General features: G+C 49.1%; 1 protein-coding gene across 1 annotated transcript; it reads left to right on the top strand.

The window, feature by feature from the left end:
- Positions 1-1,416: 1,416 nt before the first annotated feature.
- Positions 1,417-23,314, top strand: LOC120837999 (double-strand-break repair protein rad21 homolog). Its single transcript, XM_040207715.3, has 14 exons — positions 1,417-1,602; positions 10,308-10,476; positions 11,041-11,270; positions 11,809-11,915; positions 12,873-13,148; positions 14,220-14,417; positions 15,547-15,840; positions 15,961-16,187; positions 16,937-17,063; positions 18,036-18,289; positions 19,690-19,872; positions 20,224-20,661; positions 21,513-21,668; positions 21,766-23,314. The coding sequence occupies exons 2-14, from the start codon at positions 10,333-10,335 to the stop codon at positions 21,886-21,888; spliced, it is 2,757 nt and encodes a 918-aa protein (XP_040063649.2). The 5' UTR covers positions 1,417-1,602; positions 10,308-10,332; the 3' UTR covers positions 21,889-23,314.
- Positions 23,315-23,542: the final 228 nt, after the last annotated feature.

Genomic DNA, 23,542 nt, shown 5'->3' with positions numbered 1-23,542 from the left:
TCTCCGCCCAAAAGTAATTTAGTTTTGCAATGCAAAAAAAAAAAGAAAAAAAAAAAAAAACAAATGGGGGGGGGGGGGGGGTAAGTGGCTACATTTATAAAATAGCAGTCACCACAACATGAATACAATATTAAACACAGCTAATAATATCAACAGCCACAAGCACCGCACAAGTTGTAACAAGCTAAGTAATTAAACAAATCAATGCATAACTAAAGAATATAAATAATTAAAAAAAAAGACGGCACAAAAGAGCGCAGAAGGGCAAGTAGAAGGTACTCAAAGAAAGGCGTTCAATATTATGTTAAAAAAAAAAAAAAAATGGATAACCTAGACTTTTTTATTTTTTATTGTAGAACTTAAAGGGGATTTTGAAATATCTAAAAATTGCACTAGCGGTTATCTAAATCCCTATCTGTGATTGGTGTTCGTGGTGACGTCACCAACTGAGGGGAAAAGTAATGTAAATAGGAAATTTGAGAATGCAAACGTAAGGTTTTGCCGATTTCTTTTTTTTTTTAACAAAAGAATATATATATATATATATATATATATATATATATATTTTTTTTTTTTTTTATTTGGTCCAGGGAATTATGCAAATTTCGTTCACGTATTTATTTTTGCTTGTGGCTGTAGTCAGGAGACTGCAGAACATACGTATTCCTCTACTAAGGGCAGTATTGTTTTGAATACATATTCACCTGAAAACACACAAGCCACTGTGAATTCAAATCTCACACCATTCCTAGTCTATCCACAACCTTAAATTATTTTCGTTTTCCCTTTATTTAACGATGCATACAAGGGGATAAGGCCGCATCACCGCCGCAAAAAGGTGGCTCCCTCCGCTATGTTCAAATGCTAATGACGCCAATATACGACGCACGAAACATACATCGAACTAAATCACAAGGAAGAAGCGAGGCCATCGAATCAGATTGTCTGCGAGCGGCGGAGCATTTTTGGCGGCAACGCTCGTATCATTGCGCGACGGGGCCGATTGTACCAGCGGCAGCATTTTATCCGGCTCGCCCGAGCGTAGCAACACAGCTGCCAGGCCACTCGCTCCCCGGCTAAAAGCAGCCCACGAAGAAAGCAAAAAGTAGAAGCGGTCGGAGGGGGGACGCGCGTCATTTAGCCACGTGACACATCACGTGACGTCATCGTTTGTTGCACCGCGCCATCTACTAACCTTTACCGGAACTACACCGCAGCTGCGGCTCAATGCAGGTCACTTATAAAAGTCTGCTACAAACATTAAAATACCACACAGGAGACAAACTGAGTCTATTAAAGCCGAAATTGCAGGTAAAATGCGCGAAATCGGTCACGTAAAATCGCTTTCTCCTTGTAAACAACATTGGAACTACTTTGGAACGCGGAGGAGCAGTGGAGGTTGCGAACAGGCCGATTTTGAAACGGCAGATTCGGCGGGAAAACACCAGGACGCCATTTTGAACACGAAAAATCCGACGGGCCGAGCTTTTCTTCCTCGTCCGAGGCATCGTTTCTGGATGATTTCGCCACGGAAACGGGTCGTGTTCGACACCGCCTGATCGCTGAAAGCGCCGTGGTCCCGCAGGGACACGTTTGATCCAGGTAAGCCCGCCGTTGCGCCCGCAATTTGCTTCATTCTGCTGGCTCTCACCGCTTCGGCGACGAACCGCCGCGCTCATCATGACATCTAGGGTGCGACGGATGCACTACAGCAAGCGCGTATTTGAGCGGTAGTCGCCGATACTCGTCGGATATTTCGGGAGGAAAAAAAATATACAAATAATGCGGAATGGTGGCGCACCGGCGCTAAGCAGCTCTCGCCTTTGCAGTCGCAGTTAATGCTTCCCACTACCTTTAGCAGTGAAGCATTCTGTGGGTTTTGTGCGGTTTTAAATAGGAATTAATGTAGGGGACCCGCGCCCGTTCGGCAAGCCGTCTAAAATGGCGGACCTGTCCTTTTTTTTTTTTTTTTTTTTTTTTTTTTACGCGGCCTGCGTTTTGGGTCGTAGCCGGTCGTAGCGGACTTTTGGAAAAACGTCTCGCCGAAAAGGTCTCGGCGGTTTTGTTGTGGTGACCAAACGTTGGGCGGTATCCGCGTTTCCCAGCTTCGGTGATAGTTCAGGCGCCAAAGCCTATTTGGGTTTTTACTTTTGGTTGTATTGACGCCGGGCAAAGGGGGCTTGTCCAGCTTGGCGGGCTGCCTGGTTCAGCCGCCGCAAAAAAAATTTGAGTGCTTTTTTAAAATTTTTATTTTCCAATCTGGACGACTAGGAAACGCTGGATCGGTAATCGCTGTCTTTCGTGAAACTGGTGCATCCATTAATTTTTTTTTTATCCCCCCGCACTGAAAGATTTTTCCGTTGCCGCCGCCTTGGGTTGGCTCTCAATTATTAGAGGTTTCTGGTTTCTTGCATTCTCCAAATAAAGCGATTGATATAGAGCTTAGAAAACCTAAACGCCCATTGCCCGAAGTCCATCTCGTCGATCAAAATACCGCAGCTTCTGTTGATATCTGCAAGTTTGTAGCGCGGGAGCCGCCGTGGCGACTTCCCGCCGATGGGATAGACATGGAGCACAGGAAACACGCTGTTTCCCGTCTAAAATTCACCAGAAAGTCTTGTCCTTCTGGTGAAATTACTCTGCAGTAATTTACATCGATGCACCATATCTTGGGTGTGCTTCACACCCAAGATATGATGCATCGAAGTAAATTACTGCAGAGTCGTTTATGCATAGCCAGACTGGAACCTAAAAGGTTTTCAAACACAAGTGCGAGCCCGCGAATCTAATTAAAAGGTTTTCATTAGTTTGCACTTCATGTTATGTTACAAAATTGCCTAGGTTTTGACTTGGTCATTCTTACCTTTATGCATATGATGTCAATCCCCACATGCAAAGACAACAGTCACAGACTGTAGGTGGGCAAGGTTTCTGCCTTGTTTGGACTGCACTGCGAATGGTTACCGTAAACCAGGGCCGTACCCAGAAAAAAATTTCAAGGGGGGTTTTCGGGGACAACGGTGGCCATTTTGAAAATGTCTATTGTCTTATTTTTGCCTATGAATCGTGGGCATCGGTGGCATATAATGGAGAGTTATAGCAAACCAAAGAACCGATCCCGGTTTGGTACCCAGTAGCCGACCGGTGCCACTGCGCGTGCACAGAGGTAGAGATTAAAATCAGCTGGCTGCAAATGCACCGACCAGGGCCATACCCAGAAAAAATTTCAGGGGGGGGGGGGGGGGGGGGCAGAACCCCCTAACCCCCCCCCCCTGGTTACGGCCCTGCCGTAAACAATGCTGGGACTAGAAAGGTGTCATGGCATGCACAAGTAGGCGCTGACTGGTATATGTTGCGTCGTCTTCCTAGACCCATTCCCAGTTTCATTTACTGGTAATCCTTCTCAGTGCAGTTCAAAGCCACTATAGTCCAATCCCAGGCACTGTTAATAATACAGTTTTGATTTGGTGGCAGTTTTTGCGGCCTGTTGAAGTTCAGTAAACCTTTCTGGCATACTAGGTATATAACACACCAGGAAACCTTTCGACAACTACGAAAACAGTGGATAATTTTTATTTTGTACCTTTCTAAACATATATCTACCTTTTCTTTAGTTCCTTAGCATTTGTATTGGGCAAACATTTACTTCCTACTCGTTTTTGGGAAGAAACAGATTTGTTTGTTCCTAGACTTCTTGCCACTTGAGGCACGTCCGCCCTACCTGCGTGACGCGGTCCACTCGGGTTTCATTCGTTTCGGGCAGACGCACACTGTTCGTTTATAAAAAAAGGGAATGTTTAGAGAATTGTTTTCTCGAGTGCCACGTGGAAGTTGCAAAGAGCAGGAGATGGTTCTTTCTGTCGTGAGCATGTGCCCCTCCGCTTCATCAGGATCAGGCTCATCATCCCCTGCGTCGCTCCAGTCTTTAAGTGAAGGCCGGCTCACGCCTTTGCGTTTGACTGTGATTGAGTGCATCATGATCTCTTGCGAGTTCTTACGAAACAACACATCACAGACCAGTGGGACATGCTGACGCTGGTGCCATCTGTCTGCCAGCCTTGGAACTGCGTATGACTGCAGTGGCTTAAAGGGGGGAGTGTAGTTATCGCGTAGCCTCCACCATGCATCGGGAATGGCCGCTCCCTGGAAGACGATGTAGGTGGCGCTTCGATCCGCAGCTCCGTTGGGTGCCTCAGTCGGCCGGCAGATAGAGGCACCCTAACACGCTTCATAACTAATATAAATATATCAAAAACAATTATTTGTTTCCAGTGAACTTCCAACGACATGATTTGTGTTTGAAGGTGAATAAAAAATGTGAAGCTAGCAGACGACAGTGTAGTCGACAGCTGCGAATCGGCCGGAGCCATAGCTGGAATGACGGTGCTGCAAGCGCCAGTGCCATCCGCGGCCGCCTTCCAACGCTGTGCCGCTTCTCCGGTTCATTCATTACACTACCCCCTTTAAGCCACTGTAGTATGACTAAAATCACTAGATCCTGGGAAAGTAGCGCCAAGCACCCTGTATGGTCGCCATTATGATTTATGGAATGAGCTGTTTTTTCCTTCACTTTTCAATTCTTGGTGAACCGATCTACATTCGCTGGTGACGGGTATATTTATAGAGTCGTTTCTTGTATACCGAGATCTTGCTATTTACACATGGGCGAAGGAAGCATGCATATTCGTACCGCCGCCACTTGCGGCGTTGGCGCTTGGAGGCTTTGAAAAACAATTTTTCTGCGTTGAAATACGTAAGAGGAGTAATATCATTGTAAGAGGTCTGTGGAGATAAGCATGTTTGATAAGTTGATTGGATACACAGTACCAAAGACTTACTTTGGCGGGGAACGCCTTCAGTACAACGAAGCTCCATAGTGATCTTGGCATGACTGGTTTAGAATGAAGCTTCGATGGGTTGGAAGGACCAAAATGGCGATTGCCATGGCAACTGAGACCGATCGGCCAGTCGTCTTGCGGAGCTCTAGTCGTCTGTATGTTTTTATCTGTTTGTGTCCTTTTAGCAAGCAGGGAAGGCAGTGGGACTATGTTCCCAGGATTGAGTGACTCTACGAATGACTACACTGGAGGTTTTAAGATATTTGTGAGATAAAATTATTTATTTGTTCATAATGCCTTACAGGCTCGTTGACAGCATTTGGTTAGGTGGAAAGGGGGGGGGGGGGGGGGGGGCTAATAAAATACAAAATTTTAAGGTATAAACAAAGCAGTGCACAAGACAAGAATGCGTAGCATCAACTGAAACTAAGTACCTACTCAGAATTTTACAGAGAAAATAATTAAACAAGGAATAATACATATACAACATAATAGATACTTGTGGCTACACTTCAAACGCAGCAAGACAAACGAATGGGCAGATTAAACAGCTGCCTACCTACCTATGAGTCGCTTTTAACCTTCTCAAAAAGTATCTCAAAGTCAACGACTAAAAAATTATGCGTAAAAGAAAACTAGGAAATTTGCGCAAATTAGAAGCATTCCAGGGCTACTCTATAAATTGTGCCGATGTTCTCTTGTAAGCACTCACAAGGGATCACAATTTACTCGGTCACAGTTAAGCGCAAATGTGCGAACAAGCTGTGCACTTTCTTTACATACAGAGGTGAAATAGCGCAAGCACAAAAATTGGAAGAACGTTCTTCCCCTCTCTGTGTCTGTGTTATTTTACCTCAGTATGTACAGTGCTTACCAACTAGCCCAGGTACCAACCTCATTAGAGCACTTTCTTTTTGAAGGAAGCTTAGGAATGTCATCGTGAAACTCATCTGCATCGGGAGTCACTGTTTTGGCTGTGTGCCGGTAGCTTTCTGATGGGCGCATACACTTCCAGGTGCATGGAGTTGGTGAAACTGAGGCCAGGCTAATGTGGTGCTTTCATGGAGGGGGCTAAATTTTCGGCATTGTTTGCAAGAAATGACGAGCATGGGCCGTCATTTTCGCAGTTTCCTCTGCCTGTGCCAAAACCAGCAGGAAGATGTTTCAGGGTCAAAATGTTTGAGAAGCCGGAAAAATTCTCGGAGAAAGTATCTCGTAAAAGAGAACAGAGAACCACAATCACTGATGTCACTGGTACACCTTATACTCAATTTTATACTTAGTATACAATGTTGTCGAGGCTACTGGTGGGAGCACATTGCTTCATCATGGTTTCGTTTGTATGAGAATGCGTGCAGATGATCTGCGGTATCAAACCCCAAGCTTGCGCCAGCGGCTTCGACACCGTTCTACACAAGGTATGAAACAGAGTATGGGCCACACAAATATCATTGGTGGCATATTGTTATATATGCCTTATGCACATTAAAACAACATTTACATTTTTTTTTTTTGATGTGGAAAGGACAGAAGAAACAGAATGCGCGCTGCGAGTTTGCACTTCCTCTTTTTTGTTTTCTTGAAACTGAAAAGATTAGTTTGCTTACATTGTGTTTTCAGCATTTTAGAAAGTACACCCTCCCATTGCCATACCCGACCTGAGCCTGAGAAAATTTTTTTTTGTACAAGCTCTTGTTTGATTTGAGTACAGTATGTACTAGTGCCTAGCTTGGGCTTTCTAGTTGGCCCAGGCCAAAACAATTTCATAGGGCATTACCTTCTGACATGCCAGTGGGTTTCCCATAAGGATGCTAACCCCTGAACCGTTTTGAGTTTTTTTTTTAGAAAAAATCTTACCCTCAACTGCTTAACTGTTGTTTCAAAAGCAAATTTGTTGCCTTCAAAATCATTCTAGCCACAAACAAACTAGGAGCAAAATTTAAAAAAATTGAGTGCTGCCATCTGTTTGCAGAGCTGCAAACTAAGCCTTCATCGAGGCTGGTTCGTCCAAAACAGTTGAGTGCTTGAAGCAAGGAAAGCAAACGAGCTATACTCGTCCTGAACGGTTTGGGGTTGACTCCACATCGACATGCTGGGCTTGTAGCGAGGAAGAAAGATTATCTTTTTCTGTCCACAATACCAGATACCGGTTACCGGGAACTGAAATACAATATCGGTTACCGGGAACTGATTTAGTGAAGGTTCCCCGAGGAACTTTAGAAATCTTGTGGCGACTGCTCGTGTTCGCACGAGAATTGTCATGGGATATGGATGCTGATGGTTCTGGCAGCCCTTTGCCACCACCTGCGGGGTTCTTTGGACTGCCACAGGCTCGTGCAAGACGGTTAAGGTGTTAACAAAGGGTTCTGCAAACAACTACCTAGACAATACAGATAAAAAACTTTTATCTGCTCGTATACATCTGACTTGTACCTTGTGTAATTGGTGCTTTCAATCTCAAAACTAGAGCCCTGCGCAGATAACAAATTGACCATCCGCAGACTTCGTATCCGCATCCGCTGTATTCTTATTGTATCCGATCCGCATACGCAAACCTTTTATCCGCATCCGAAGCGTATCTGCCGAATTTGAAAGCGCCTCCATTTCTCAATCTGTGGACTCATTTTATATCATGAAATCAAGCATTAATAAAAAGAATATATATATAAAAGCACCTGGATTGTATCCTATAAGCTGCCTGCTTATTTTTATGCAAAGAACTTTTCGTGTCAGAATACGGTGAAAGTCATTTCATCATACCCTGTTTTATCGTATTTATAACATGAGCAACCATTCTTCCAGAGACATTTCGCATCGCTGGAAGGATGATCGCAGTTATAGATCATCTTGGGAGCCAGTGACACTGACACTCTGTCCAGAGGATGCACACAGAAGAAAGGAAATTTTAATACTTATTCCCCTCTTTGCTTTGTAAAACCGACTTCAAGTAGACACATATTTTATAAATACGAAAATTAACAAAATTAACTATTTAGGCCAAACAATAAAAGAAGTGAGGAAAGGCGCTCACTCACCACAGCAGAGTCCTCGTGTATATGTGGTCAAGCGCGAGTACACCAATGGGAAAATATCACAATATTCAATATTGGCTACATTTACCGATTTCAATTTTAAACACAAACCCTAAACTGCATGCTCGGTACCATATACTTAAAAACAACTCGGTGTTAACTATCGAGAGAAAGAAAACGTACACACACACAACGTTTCACTTGTCGAGGTTGCTGTGTTGAAGAAACAGAATATCATTAACATAGACGGTTTCAGATCAGGTCCGCTAATGAGAATTCTCTCTCCGTTGGTGAACTTGATGCTGAGATGGCATGCACGAACTGCACTGCAAGAATTATGTGAGGAAACTCGTGTTGGCTCAAGTTCCGCCACTCCAAAGGATCAAATTCAGTCTGCTCGATCTACTTGTTGGCAAAGAAGTCACTTGCGGGCTTCTAATTATGTGTGGCTTGTACGTTTTGGGTTTTCTTGGTCTGAAGAATGTTTTCCGCTCTTTCCCTGGCAAACAAGAACACGTTTACCCGGGACGACAGACGCTCCTGCATTTTTTACTTGTTCTAGGGGCAGCCCTTTTGGCGAGATAGGACATTCTAATACAATATTTCGTGAGAATCGAATCTTATTTGACGTAAAGAAAATTTTCTCCTTGATGGCACCTTTCATCTAAAAGAGTAGTTTGCTCCTGCAATACATCTGATGATGTACCTCATAGTATCACTTACTCAGTCAGTCTACAGTAAACTGTGCGGTCGCACACGTTTATGGGCCTCCTCGGCGAAAATGTATATCGGGAGCCACGGATATCCGATGTGCATCCGCAGCCCGTGGCATCCATGTCCGATCGGCAATCAGAAAATCTGATTAATTTTTATCCGCATCCGCCAGTTTACTGTGGATATCCGTGGATGATCCGCGGGTAATCAGCGGATATGCAGGGCTTTACTCATAACCTACTCGAATGCTAGCTAGCAATTTGGAAAAGTGTGCCGGTTGTAATAATGGGCTAAGTACGAGGTCTTCACACACGTCAAAGTTGAGAGTCCTAAACCACCTTGTTATGGTCGGTTGACGAAGAACCAGACACTACCGTAGGTTCCAGTACGACATAGAGCAATAAGACTTTATTCTCTTCTTCTACCACCAGCTGATAGTTGTCCCAGCCAACGATCTAGTCAGCAGGTGGCAGGAGGTTCCACTCCTCTCCGCGCATTCGACTCGACCCCGCAAGCAATTCGCGAAGCGTGGCTCCAGTCAAATGCCGAAGCGTCTCGGAGACGTTTTCTAGATTTACTGGAGAGGGTTACAGAGCACCCAAACCTTTTTTGGGCTGCACTCCGCCTTCTTGGGGACATTGGACAGTAAAGTTTGTTTTTGGCCGCTTTACCACGAGTGAGCCAATCCAAATTTGTGGTGAGAGGTGGTTATATAAAAACAGTCGCTCATGCACTGACATTATCTTGCGCCTGCAATTGATGACTTCATGGAAGCACTAATCATTCTGTATTGATCTCTAACAACAGAACATAAAAATATGCCTTTTCCCTTTTGTTTCAAAGCAAAAATGTGCTTTCGAAAGAGCCAGGTAATTAAGCGTACAGCTTTGCACTTTGGTGGCGGTATTGAAAAGTAATTTTGAGACAATAAAAAGGAATGAAAGATGATCTCGTTTTTGGAGATTGCTGCAGATAAGAAAAGTTGAGCATTTTGTTTGCAGGGACAGATCCTAGGATGGCGATGTTAACGAGACACGCTTTTGGTGCGACGATACGTCATCGTGATCTAATGTGGGTCCAAACTTCTGGGCCCCAGTGTGGCGACTGTGCCGCAAACCATACAGAAAAAAAGTTGCCCCCCTTATGCTAGCGTGGCAAAGGCAGGGATAATACAGAATGGGGATGTGTCAGTGTGGGACTTTCTCAGAGCCTCTTGGAGTGTGAGATGCACTAGATGGAGCGTGCAGAAAACAGAACAATTGAAACACAGCAGCTCTGAGCAGAGCCGTGGCACCAGCTCGCGGCAAAGAAAAACCAAACCCTCGATTCATTGCGGCAAAGTAAACACGTCTAACATAGCGTCTGATTTTTCTTTTTCCTGTTTTTTTTGCGCTTTTTTTTCTGGGGAAGCCTGGAGCATGCTTGTTTCACGGAGCAGAGTGCCGCTGCACTTCTGAACACGCTGTGTTTTTCCCTCGCCGGGAGTAACGCGGATGCATGCTAGGAACACATTTGGTTGGCACCGTTGTCTGGTAAGAAGACGAGCGCTGCGTCGGCGTTGGACTGGCAGTCGGCTTATCGACTTCCTTCCCTGGTTGGGGAACAGAAATGGTTAGATACCAGCCATATTACACATTCTGCATTGAAAGATTGTCGGCAAAGGGAATGCGACACTTTGGAGACCGATCCATTGACTCTGTTGTTTTCCTTTTCCCTCCCAAAGGTGCGTGTACTGAAGAGGGGCGGCCATGTTTTACGCCCACTTCGTGCTGGCCAAGAAGGGCCCTCTGGCCCGGATCTGGCTGGCCGCCCACTGGGATAAGAAGCTGACCAAAGCCCACGTCTTTGAGACCAACATCGAGACCAGCGTCGAGGGAATCCTACAGCCCAAGGTCGGTGGGAGGTTCTAGTAAAGAGCTAAACGACTGCCTGCTGGGTCGCCGAATTTTTCCCAAATTATCGAAGTTTCTAAGCTCCGTTTCAACACCAGGGTGCGGCAGTGGGGTCTTCAAGATGGAAGCCCCATAGAGCCGAATCGGGGTGGGCACAGCTGGAAAAGCCTCCTGTCCAGTGGGAAAATACTTTCGCTTTCACGAGCAATATTACCGGATTCCCACGCGAACGCTGGTATGCCAGCTATAATTTGCAAGCTATGCAGAGCTGCTGTACAGTTGTCTCACATACCTTATTTTTTTCTACCGGTATCGCAATGGCCGACATTGACCGCTCGGAAATCTCGATTGTGTCTGTTCTCGAGGAGACGGTGTGGAATGAGGTTCTCTGGGAACAGTGGAGGCTAGGAGCACGACCAGATAGGGCTTTAGAGTAGTTGGGATGTAAAATGAGAGCATCCGTCACCAATAACAAGAAATAGTAGCAGGGAGGGCATTTGCTGCCGCGTTGGTGCATACTCGGCTAGGCGTACGGCAGAGGTGACGGGCGGTGGAACGGCGCAGGTGAAAATGGCCCTGCGAACCTCGGGGCACCTGCTGCTGGGCATTGTGCGCATCTACTCGCGCAAGGCCAAGTACCTGCTGGCAGACTGCAACGAGGCCTTCATCAAGATCAAGATGGCGTTTCGTCCGGGGGCCGTCGACCTCCCCGAGGAGAACCGCCAGGCCGCCCTCAACACCATCACCCTGCCCGAGGTCTTCCACGACTTCGAGGCAGGCATGCCTGACCTCAAGTGAGACTGGAATCATACTCATCCCGAGAACCGTCGTAAAAAGTACTCCGGCTTCTGGGGGGCGTTACCAATCTCCTTCTTTATGGGGGAGAATTATAATACACGTGGGTGCATCTTAGATTGGCTAGATGTCATCTTTTCGAGACTGGCATGTTTCAAACGCAAAAAGCATAGTTTCTTCCTCGAACAGCCAAATCAAGTGAGAACATCTTCGCACCCTTCCTTCCTTTCACGCTGCCTTTATAGCCCTCTAGTCAGCTCGTTTAACGTGCTGCAGGTTGTTTGGGAGAAAAAAAAAGGAGCACGTTTGTCTCACCGTAAATATGATGTAGTGCTAGCGGTTAGGACAAGCCGTCGAGGTCGTGGAACCTGCCGTCATCTGATTAAAAAGTTACCAGCAGTCTTCAGGGACTTTTTAAGGATCCCAGCTAATAGCATTACATTTGGGTGGAGGCTGAGTGTTGGGCGATATCGATAGGTCTACACGTCTTCGTCGACTTGAGCCGAATTTATATTGAGTTGTGGGCGTGCCATGCAGCAACATTGACATGGAGGCCGCAGTAACGCTGAACCAGAGCCGAGCGGAGGACATCACTCTCAAGGAGGACTACGGGTCGCTCAGCTTGCTGAACGACGACGGCTTCGGTGAGGAGAATCTCCATTCATGGCGTGCGGGAAAGCGATGGTGGGAAATTCTCGGGCCAGCTGCATTTAAAGTGCTCTATTGTTAATGACTGCCTTTTGTCGATGCTGCGGAGCGACTGCCGTATGGTCTGCGGGCTCATTGTGTGTCTCGGGGCATAAGGAAACATGTGCAAACAAAATTGAGGCAGGTATGTTGCTGCTATAGCACTTGCACTCCTATGGATATGGCTTCAGAGGAAAATTTGTCTTAATTTGAGGTGTAGACAGCCGTACGCACCTGTCGGCTGTTTGTGTAAGTTAATGATGTAATCCACTTTGCTCAGCGTCTGCACGGAATGTGCAGGTGAATGCTTAACTTCATTTTAGCATCCGTCTGATAAAAATGACCTCCTTTGTGAAAGTTCGGTAAGTCGATTGAGGATGTTTCTTTGTGGTAGCCTATGTGCCCGTGCAGTCAATTTCGAGTTTTTATGTCTAAGACGTGGTTTCTCAAACTGGGTTCCTACAAACCCGGGGATTCCCCAGTTTCCTCGATCGTCCAGTCTATGCACTTTCCAGTTTAAGTGTCGCGGGCAACCCAGTCTGGCGATAAGCCAATAACTGATGGACGTTGCGATCCTACCTGTGCCTGTGCACTCGAGATGACGAAAATCACGAAACAGAGATTAGAGGACTGGTGAGGCAAAGCACCAATGGTTAGCTATAATGATAGTTAAGTTAGCATGGGCAAGTTGGTGTAGATTTAATGATTTCTTAAATCAGATTTGGATTCTTCTTGTTCTTAACCAAGTCTCGGGTGGTTTAAGGAAATAACGATCGTGCTTAGTTTTTTTTAAAAAAAGGCATTGCTAGATCTAGTTTTGTTTTCCAGCGCTATCACCCGATAGGAAGGCTATAACCACTGTAATCTAACCCTGTCAAAGAAGAGCAACATCTTTGTTCTCCTCCCCCGTGCAGGCGACATGGGGTTCGATGACCCCGAGATGGCCCGAGAGGCGACCAACATCGACGAGGCCTTTGACCAGGCCAGCCTGCTTCTGGGCTCCTCCGCGGTGATGGCCAGGGGCTCAGACCAGCGGTCGGCCGCCCAGAGCTCCCAGGCCGGGGAGGAACCCTCCGCACTGGGGGCACCCTCTGGGAACGACCTGGACGCGGGGGCGCACGGCAGGGACGACCCCTTCGGGGCGCAGGGCAGCAGCGCGGGGGACGGACCCAGCGAGGACAACCTGCTCGGTGAGACGCCCTCGCAAGCGCCCCGCTCTTGTCCCTGTGTGCGGTGACGAGGCGACGGTTACAGCGTCTATAGCGCTTTATGTGCTCCTGTGTTGCCAAGTGTCTTTCTTTTTTTGCCTCGAACAACGAGTTGCTTAAGGTGTCGTGGAGGTGAAATGGAAACTGTTAAGTCGTTATCGCAATTAGTATTCTGTTGTTTATTAGCTATTGTTTACTGCTTTCTTCACTCCGAGGCATGCAAGTTTTCCGGAACGCAAGGAAATGACTTGGCAGTATAAGCTGCGAAGGCCTTGGGATGACTTTACAGAAGGAGTACTCGCTTGCAGCTTAGGCTTTTGCTCAAATAACGGAATGCTTCAGAATGTGCGCAAGCAAGAGGAAAGGTCTAGAGGATTTAGGCATTACAGAAGTGTGGCATAGGAGGCGCTGGAAAAACAACTGCATTGGAAGAAGGCAGTTTTCTCGGTGGTGCTGCCTCGACCACTGGACACTCTTTAAAATTTCAGACTTCCGTTAAAGCCTTGTCGTAATCCAGTGCATCCCACTTATAACTGAACAAAGATTTCTAACTGGGCCCTAAGACTCCTTTGGGGTCGGCTCCTTTTCTTTGGGGGTGACTATGGCTATGGCCGTTCTCCTACAGTGGTGTCTTTTGACGGTTGGATTTGTGTTGATTTTCACATCTAATCGTAGAGAACTGCTCGTATCTTTGACGCACATAAAAAAAGCTTGTAACATTTTTAGCGCTATGCTTCGTGTGATGTTAATTATATCGTAAGAAACACCCGGTATAACGAACCAATATTGAAATCTTTAAAACTCTTTGCTCAAAACAATTATAATCTGCCACAACTTTATGCCGTGAATCTAGGCCTCAAGGAAGGTTATACTTTTGTCGTATAACTGGAGGCCAATGCTAACGGGTCCTTAGCCTCCTATCCTATCTATACGAGCAACGTTGACAGGCTGAAGTCAAGTCGCATCTGCACTCTCGCTTTTTGCCGCGTCGCTGCACCATCTCGACAGCTGCGTCGTGTGCTAGAGCTGAGGTGTCCCCCGTCCCGTACGCAGAGGGGGACCATGGTAACCTGTTTGAGCCGGCGGGGCTGTTTGACGACGCCCCCCTGGGCCACGTGCCGCTGGACGCCAGCGGCTCGGACCGGGGGGACGCGGGAGGACCCCCGGGCACCGAGGGGGACCAGCTGCCGGGCCCCGCCCCTAGGCCGGCCCCTGCAGCGGAGGAGAGCGACGACGACGACGACATGTACGGTAAGTTGCCCCACCCTGACTTCTCCGCTTGTATTCTGGCGTCGTCGGTTTGGAGCAAAGTCGCACTGGCTCGCCCTTGCACACCCCTGTGACTGAACCCTCGCCAAAGCGAGTAAGGAGAGCATTTGACAGAAGCGACTTTGCCGAAGTGAAACTTGTAGAGTGAGTGATCCTGAAAGAGTGTCTTCTCTTGTCCCGCTTCTCGAGGCTCAATGCACGGAGTTGGTATAATAACCTAGAGAGAAAGATCTCAAGCATTTCGGCCACTTTGGAACGGCGGGGCATAGGCGCGGACATCGGTGGTCCCGATGGGGCCATATTGCTGACAATGTTTCGATATACACAAAGAGGCAGGAAAGCATCACTTGCAAGGTCTGTATCTAGCATTCTCCTAGCTTTGTTTCGCCCAAAATACCGGCGTCGTGCAATGTAAAAAAAACGCAAATAAGTTGACGAACAGTAGAACAATTTAGCTCGTCACAGCAATACAAACACACCTATCATCTGCTTTCTTTATCCAATCTTCTGTTGCTTTCTTTCTCGGTTGTTCCTTTCGTATCACCGATGTCGGTGCTTTCGATTTGCCATGTTCTGTTTTCGTCTTTATCCTTCCTTTCCTTTCCAGAGATTGGTTAGAGTTTTTGCGGTGCCAAGTGACCTAAGTGTGCAGCTCTCGAATCGGAGGCGGTCGTTTGTCTGCCGAGTTAGTGCTAGTTGGTATGGCTGACAGTATGATTCTTCAACGTGTGTTGCTATTGCGCGATGCACATCAAAGACCCCCAGGCTAGCGGTCGTACTGCACCGATTGAATTTCTCAACTACAGTGGCCTCATTCGACATACCTGCACGAGCCTGCAGCGGCGCAGAAAAGTGTAGCGCGGTATAGAAAAGTGCAGGGCAACGCACTTTCGGCTGTGTCTGCTCGAGACAGGCTGCACTCGTCAATCGAACTCGATAGGGTCCACCAAGTGCAGATCGTGCAGGGGATGCAGGTAAATCTAATGAATCCAGTGTAAACCAGTGTCGCTGTGCCTCGGAGACAGACCGACCTTGTGCCGTCTAAACGCAGACGTCTAACTTGTTTTGGTTTTGTATGCATCGGTTGACTGTGCATCCCCCTCGCCTGCAGACATGGGCCCCCCCTCTATGGGTGCCCCTTCGGGCCCCTCGAGCCCCGGCAGCTCGGTGGGCGTCCCCGAGGGCCCCGACCCGGACGGGGTGCCGGGCCCTGCCCAGGCCCCCCCAGGCGCGTCTGCAGAGGCCTTCGATGGGGTCATGGCACCCCCGGCCCCGCCGACGCCGGCACCCCAGGCCCCCGAGGTCCCCGCCGACGTCGCGGCGGCGCCGGCCGACCAGACAACCCTCATCAACAACGAGGACGAGAGCTTCGCCCTGGCACCGCTTGACTCCACCGTGGTTCAGGGTATGTCTGGGCTGTTCACGACGGTCTGACCGTGCAAAAACACCGCGAGACAAGGCCTTTCCCCCCAAACGTCGTCTCCGGTAAACCCACTCTGACCGGCCGTCACGTCCCCGTATGCAGGGGTGGAGAAAGCCAAGACCAAGCGCAAGCGCAAGCTGATCGTGGACGAGGTGAAGAACATTTCGGGGGAAGAGATGAAGTCACAGCTGTCGGACACGAGCGACATCATTACCACGCTGGACCTGGCGCCCCCCACCAAGCGGCTCATGCACTGGAAGGAGACCGGCGGTGTGGAGAAGCTATTTGCCCTGCCTGGGCGGCCCATACTCTCCAAGACCCTCTCCAGGGTGAGCCGCCCGATTAGTGGTCGGATCATCCTCTGTCTGGCACTCGAGAGGGTGGAAATCGCAGAACGCAGATCAGACAAGCCGGTGTAAATCACAAAAAAATCACAAAACGCAGATTAGACAAGATGGTGTAAGTCACAAAATGCAGATTAGATAAGACTGTGCAAATCACAGAACGCTGATTAGACGAGACTGTAAATCACAACACAAATCAGACAAACAAGAAATCACAAAATGCAGATTAGACAGGACGGTAGAAATCACATAATGCTGATTGGGCAAGACGGCGGAAATCGGGAAACGCAGGTTAGAGGACTGGCGGGGAAAAAATCTGAAGTGGGAGGTGTGCACTACCATGGACAGAAGGCAGAACTTTGTTTTTCTGGGTCACTCTCAGTACGGATGTTGTGAGAATGAAAAATGGAACACTTGAGTGCTGTTTAGTGAGACAACATTACGACAATGTCTGGGGTTAATCGTGGAAGTTGATAGAATGTGGATGACAGATGCAATTTCTTCTAACTTGTGTCCTCGGTGAAAAGTGACCGTACGTAGGGAATAGACGTGTCGAGGGGTCTATGTTCAGAAGGTTTTCAGGAAGTTTGTTCCAACCGGCGACAGTGCATGGAAAGTAGCTGTAGTACTTGAAAACATCCTTGTGGCAGGAACACTCGCACATTGCTTGGCAAGGACAGCACTCCTCTCTCTGGCATCTGTAACGCCGCGCTTCTTTCCATTGACTCGCACAGCTGTACCAGCGGCATCTGACGACGAAGGCAGTGGAGAACGAAGACTTTGGGGGAGAGGAGGACCACATCCTCCTGGAGGAGGAAGAGGCCGCCGAGCAGATGAGGCTCGCCGAGGAGGAGAGCCTCGGTGAGAGAGACTGTGCCCGCTCTTTCATCGAAGCGCGCCTTGCTTTGCTCGTTCACTTAATTTCATTGTGTTTAATTTCTGCCTCTCTAGCGACAATTTTCTCACACCGGCGTTCTCGTTCAGTACGCTTGTGACTTGGTTCTCGCAAAATACGGCTGTACAACAAAGAGGCGACCGGCGTTATATTTCATTGTAGTGCAGCTTTGCAAAAGGCTGAAATCCCCGTGTTCACGGTGTTCGGTGTCCACACTACGGACACCACGGAGTCTCGGTGTGCTTTAGGACGTGTACACATCTGCTGCATGCGCAGTTAGCTACGGTCATTGACAACACAGGCAGGGAGGAGCTCCACTTGTCCCGCCTCTGGGTTTCCTACCTCCAAAAACGTTTCAATGTCTCGTGCACTTTGCACGACGGAAAGCACAGAGCGGCGCTGCTTCATGTTGTCTGACGGGAAGCAGCGCCGCAAATTTCCAACGTTGCTCACAAGCAACATTTCAAAAAAATGTTTACGTAAAAAGGCAATTTTTTTCAGAGACGAGATTTTCGTCGCTCTGCATTTTCTAAAACCACGTCCGAGTTGGTAGGTCTCCAGTATTTCCAGTAAAATTTCAACCATCCAAAGGTTGCGAAAATGTTCCAGAAGCCGGGACTCATCATGATGATACAAATTACACCGACTTGACGTAACACAAATAACAATTAAACTGGAGGTTTCGTCTCCCATACGGGAGACATCATCGGAGAAGCCAAGAGGCAGCACTCGGGAAGAGGACCGCGGTTGGAGTCACAAGCCGATGAATCATGAACAGGATTTGCTGCCTCTTGGCTTCACTGATGTGACCTCTCGTACAGGAGATGAAACGTCCGATTAAATTGTTATTTGCGTTATGTCAAGCCTGTGTGATTTGTCTCATCATCAAAAGGTTGTTGGACGTTTGTTGCGATCGTTTACAACTCCTTTGGGTGCAGCCCTGCACGCCAAGAGGCGTCGCCTGGAGGAGGAACTTGTGCAGCCCCACGGCACCCCTCAAGGCCCTCCCTCGTTCGACCTGGGCCAGCCGGACTTTGGCCAGGGGGCCCACCTGGTCCAGGGGGCGGACCCCTACGCCTCCCCAGTGCCCATGCCCCCCATGGTTCCGCCCCCCGACTACAGCCACCAGCAGCCGCAGATGCAGATGCAGATGCAGGCGCAGATGCAGCCCCAGATGCAAGCCCAGATGCAGGTGTGTGAGTTGTTGCCTTTTGCCAGGACGCCGGCTTTCGGCTTCGTATGCTCGTTCGTTGGCGCAGTTGGCATCGCGACCGCTTGCGCCATCTCGTCTCCCGTGCGAAACGGCACCATATTGTTTGAAGACCTTTGGCTTCGCTGCGTTTCCATAGGAGCTAAGCCTTTTTCTTTCTTTACTTATTCTTCAGGTAAGTTCGCTGTTTGCAAATTTTACAAAAAAAAAAAAATGCACCATCTGTGGGCAATGCTGCACAAAGTCGTAGCGTGGTAGGGTAAGAAACTGAATTTTGCGGTCGATTTAAAGAGCCTGACCACTTCTTGATATACCCAGTAGAAAGTTTTCACGTTACATATTGTTTCTAAAAAAAAAAAAAAATATTACCTCATTACAGCAGCACATTTTCTACACTTGTACCTTAAGTATACCTCAACTTTTCTTCGCTGTATATTCGTACCTTCATCATACTTGTATCTTCAATATGCACTACTGTCTCGAGTGCCTTATGCTCCTCTGGCAGCATTTCAAGCTTGCTACGACATTTCTGGGTTGAGGAAAGGCCGTAATACTGGCATTTCAGGTTTCGGGATGCAATAGAAAAAATGACAGCAAAATAAACTGTTTCTTTTTTTATTAGTTGGGTGTGCATTAGTATATGGTTGTCGTAGAGTCACCGAAGTTTTAAAGTATACAAAATTTTGTAGCGTCTGCTTAGACTAGAAAGAATCAAGCTATCTGATTGGCCGAATGAAGATGAAAAACTTTCGCACTGGGACTCGCAACAGCCGCAAATTATGGTGAGTCGGAAGGTGACGGACGCGTTGGCTTTTGCTAGGACTTTCAATGTCAAGTAGCCCGCATTCTAACCCACAAAAGGAGAATGCCAGCCTGTCTTTGCACAGGCGAGAAGAACCGTTCGATTCGATCGAACACGGCCGCCATTTTGAAGCCACCGCTTACGGTGCCACGACACAGTTCTGAAAGGTAGCTTGGGAGTTCCTGTACCCCAAAACGTTAGGTGGCCCTAGGCTGTTGCACGCGGGCGTTTGCGTGTCAATTGGGCTCGCAACGCGTGAGGACCTTGGTTGAGGGGAGAGAGAAGAAAGGGGAGGGGGACTCTTTATTGTCAAAAACCTCGTCCGGCGCTCGAGGAGCAGATCTACCACTCTTCCCCAAGCATGCGATGAACGTGCTGGGTCAGGGGTTGGGTCGGCGTTTTCTCGGCGGAGAGTTGCGAAGTGATAGATACGAGTGGTCTCGTGTGCTCCCACATTGCGTGTGTGTTGGGAGGGCAGTCTCTGCAGTGGGGGCAAAAGGGGAGGCCCCTGTGCAAAGTGTGCGTGTTGGGGTGCCGCGAGCGGGTGAGAGAGACTCCGACGAGCGACCCTGCAATTCAGCTGCAGGACGGCTGGCCGCAGCAGGACTATGGCTACCCCGGCAGCGTGCCGGCCACTCCCGTGCCGGACTACCAGCACCCGTTCCAGCTGGGGCCGCCCACGCCCCAGGGGGTGATGATGGGGCACCCCATGACGCCCCTGCACCAGCACCACACGGAGGAGGACCACCACCAGAATGCCCTGGTGAGCGGGAAAGCACCTCTCACTTTTAAATGCGTAGAATTTGCCTGTCCGTGGCAGCTAGCCTCGACAACGTCACAGTGTCGCGTGACATTGTGACATCGCACGGCACTCGTTGCAACTATGTTGCATAGTGGGCCGTTCCACTTAGCATAGTAATCTAACCTGGAAAGAAAAGAGTTGCATGTCTTTCTGGCTCTAGCAGCATTAGACAAACTTTTTAATTTGTTATATTTTGATGCTACAGAGAGCAGTAGGCACGTTTTAAATTGGCCAAGCTCTCTTTAGTTTTTGGGTGATTGCACCCAGAGCGAAATGGTGCGAGCAGTCTATCGTTCCTCCCGCCGTCCACAGTTCCCGCCACTGCAGCCGGAACCGCTCATGGAGTACCCGAGCCATCCACAGCCACCCACGCCGGCACCACCCTCCACGCCGCCCCTGATGGTCCCTCCCACCCCCGTGGCCCCACCCACCCCGATGGCCCCTCCCACTCCCATGGCCCCGCCCACCCCGGCTGCCCCGCCCTCGCTACCCCACCACCTGGCCGAGGAGCCAACCCACCCCCCGTCCGAGTTCGACGCCCTGGTGGCGGCAGCCTCAAGTTCGGCTCTGCACGGCTACGAGGAGGCGCCGCAGCCGACGCAAGCTGAGGGCGAAGCCGAGCCCCTGCCCGAGTTGCAGACGGAACTGGGGGAGGAGGAGTTGGCGGCCCAGCAGCAGCAGCAGCAGCAGCAGGCGGCTCAGCAGATGGACGACGACGACGACTACGGAGCACCGACCTCTGTCGGACCGGTGGGTGTTTTAAAGCAGTGGCTTTATAGGCTCAACCATGCTCAAGTTTGCATACCACTCGTGGCTGAAGCGTAAGATCACGTAATGCCCGTGGTTGAAGCTCCGGTTGCATAAGCGCCGGTAGCGGAGGCTGACGTGATCTGATGTCCTTGTTGTTGTCCTAGACGTCGTCCTTGAGGTTATACCCAAGCATGTCCCCGATGTGTATACGGCATATCACAACCATTTCCTCTCCTAAATGTCTCCACAGACACTGTTCCTGTAAAGCTACCACACTTCATCGCATTTGGTCTAATGAACATGCATGTAATGTTTGTTCATAGCTGTGCCAAACCCACGTTCGTATTTTCTGTCTGAAGGAGTGTAGTAGGAATGGTACCAGCTGGTAGCAATGGGAGGAACCTTCGTATGTCTGAAGGATCTCTTAAACGACCTCGCGATGGTCGTTTACACACCCAATTACCCTAACGTGAGCAACATAGTGCATTATTGCATTCTAGCTGCCTATTCCCACAGTGTAGTGCATTAACGTGTTCCATCTTCTTACATTCACGGCTCGAGTTTCCGAACCCCGTTTAACCACAAAAGCAGTTCAAGGCATTTGGTGGGAGGGTCGCCGTTTCGACCCAGGTGGAGAAACTGATGCGAGCGCGTCGTCTCGAACGATGCTCGCACTGCACGAGCGCACGCAAAACGCGGCTTTCGCTCTCGTAAGTTAACGTAAGACGGGAGTAGACGCCACCCTCGTGTCATGCAGTCCACCATGTTAACGCCCCCAAATTTTGTCGCCAGCGTTCCATTTCTTGCCAACTCCAACGCGTCCAACCGTTCCCATTTCTACTCTCCCCCAGCCTGACGAGCAGCTGGCAGATGAGACATACGAGCAGTTCGAGGAGCGCATCCTGAACAAGCGCACGGTGCACATGCTGCACACGATCCGCACGCCCCTGGAGTGCGGCCGCCGGGTGGTGTTCAGCGACCTGGCGCGCAACTGCAACCGCAAGCAGGTGGGTGGCACAATGGCGGCGAGGTGCCCAATAAGATGCGGAGAGCGCCCTCGTCGGTCTGTTTTCCGACCGGCTTTGTCTGCTCTCCCCCCCGCAGGTGGCGCAGAAGTTCTACACATTCCTGGTGCTGAAGAAGCAGCAGGCTGTGGAACTCAGCCAGGACGGTCCGTACGCGGAGCTCTACATCGAGCGGGGCCCCAAGTTCGAGCAATCGCTCTAGCAGGCGCCCCAGGTCCGACGCTGCCACTCTCACTTCCTCTGTACATAGCTCGGGGGCCAGTCTTCTCTCCAATTCGATTCTATTTCTTTTTCTTTTTTAATCGCCGCTACTAACCATTTCGTTTGTCGCTCTTTTAGGTTTTAGTCTATCGTTGAGATGTGTCTTCTCGAAGTGTAAATGAGGCGGCTGGGGGCGGGACGGGGAGGCGTTTCCCCTCTTTTACTCCGGCGTTTTATCCCGGAGTTGGCATACCTAACTTTGCTCCTCGTCCCGACGACCGTCCGTCTGCCCCTTTTTTTAAAGGATCGCAGGGATCCGACGGTTCTGCTGTACATAAGGGGCCGCAAACGTGCAGATCCGACGCGGAAATTTGAGGTGCGGCGCGATGCTGGCCGACGGCAGCTGGTTTTTAAGCGTAGGTGGTTTGGATTCTGTACGCCCGACGAGGAGTGCACTTGTTTTACTCGTTTTTCCCTACGCAAGCGCTTTAAATTGACGCGGCGTTCACCGCGCGGTTGCCGCGTCGAATCGGGAGTGCCAAACGGGAACTGGGACGGCTCGCAGCGGACGGTCAATTTAGCCCGACCGATTTTTACGGAGAAAAATTTTAAGGTTGGCGAGGGAGGGTTTTGGTACCTCGAATATTCTTATTGTGAAGCGCGGCATTTTAGAAATAAGCCGGGAGGTCGGTAGAAACCCGCGTTGAAACTGCACTGGTCGGAAAGCAACTTCCGTAGCCGCGAGGCTTTTTTTCATTCTTATGTCAAGGGCACGAAAACTTTGATCGTGGCAAATTTACCTTTGCCCCAGCACACTCAGTTGCGACTTGCCTCAATTTCGGTTTCCGTTTGTGTCTCGCGCCGTTTCGTCTGCATTCCATCTGCCGAGGTTTTTCCTCCCACCTGCTGTCGATGGATTGCTCCCTAATTTACAAAGAGCATCGTGTTTCTTCTCGCAGAGCGCATTCTTGTCAAGTGGGGGGTTTGTGTGTGTACATTTGATGGAGGTTGAGGGTATTACTCCAGTGTAAATAGTCCATTTACGAAACACATTGAAGGCTACGTGCACGTTCGGCTGCACATGCAATTTTCCCGAGTCGCACCTCTTCGCGTAAAAGTGCAGCGCCTCGTTTGCTCGTAACCTCGTTCGAAACCCGCGGGAGATCTCGTTTTTTGGTCGCGTCCATCGAAGCGCGCGAGAGGTATGCTGCATTCGACCCAGGCGAGAAATGTTTAGTGTGTTTTGCTTTCTTTTGTTTTTGCATCTTTTTTTTTTTTTTTTCTGGATATGAAACAAAAAGCTGTTGTGAATATTCTACGATAAAAAGCCGGTTGTCGAACTGTCGCGGCGAAGACGTTCTACAAAGTTGTAAATTCATGTCAACGAGTCGCGAGTCGTTTGGAAGATAAACATTGATTCACCCGAACCACTCCATTTGCTCGTGCATTATTTTCGCGGGACTCCCGCTCGAACAAATGTTCGGGAGTCGAACTCGCGCACTAGCGACGCATTTCTTGTTACAGCGATCCATGTAACCACGGTACGTTCAGTGTTGCAGTCTCAAACCCTGCTCACCCCACACCCTTGGCAACACAAACCACCACCTTCGTTGAGGCGATTTGTGTGGCCAAAGCTCGACAGACGGTGCACATGG

Source organism: Ixodes scapularis, unplaced genomic scaffold (assembly GCF_016920785.2).
Source record: "Ixodes scapularis isolate PalLabHiFi unplaced genomic scaffold, ASM1692078v2 PGA_scaffold7__128_contigs__length_106722199, whole genome shotgun sequence".
NCBI classification, from domain to species: Eukaryota; Metazoa; Arthropoda; class Arachnida; order Ixodida; family Ixodidae; genus Ixodes; species Ixodes scapularis.
The sequence above is the reverse complement of the archived record's forward strand: the minus strand, read 5'-3'. Positions and strand labels throughout refer to the sequence as shown.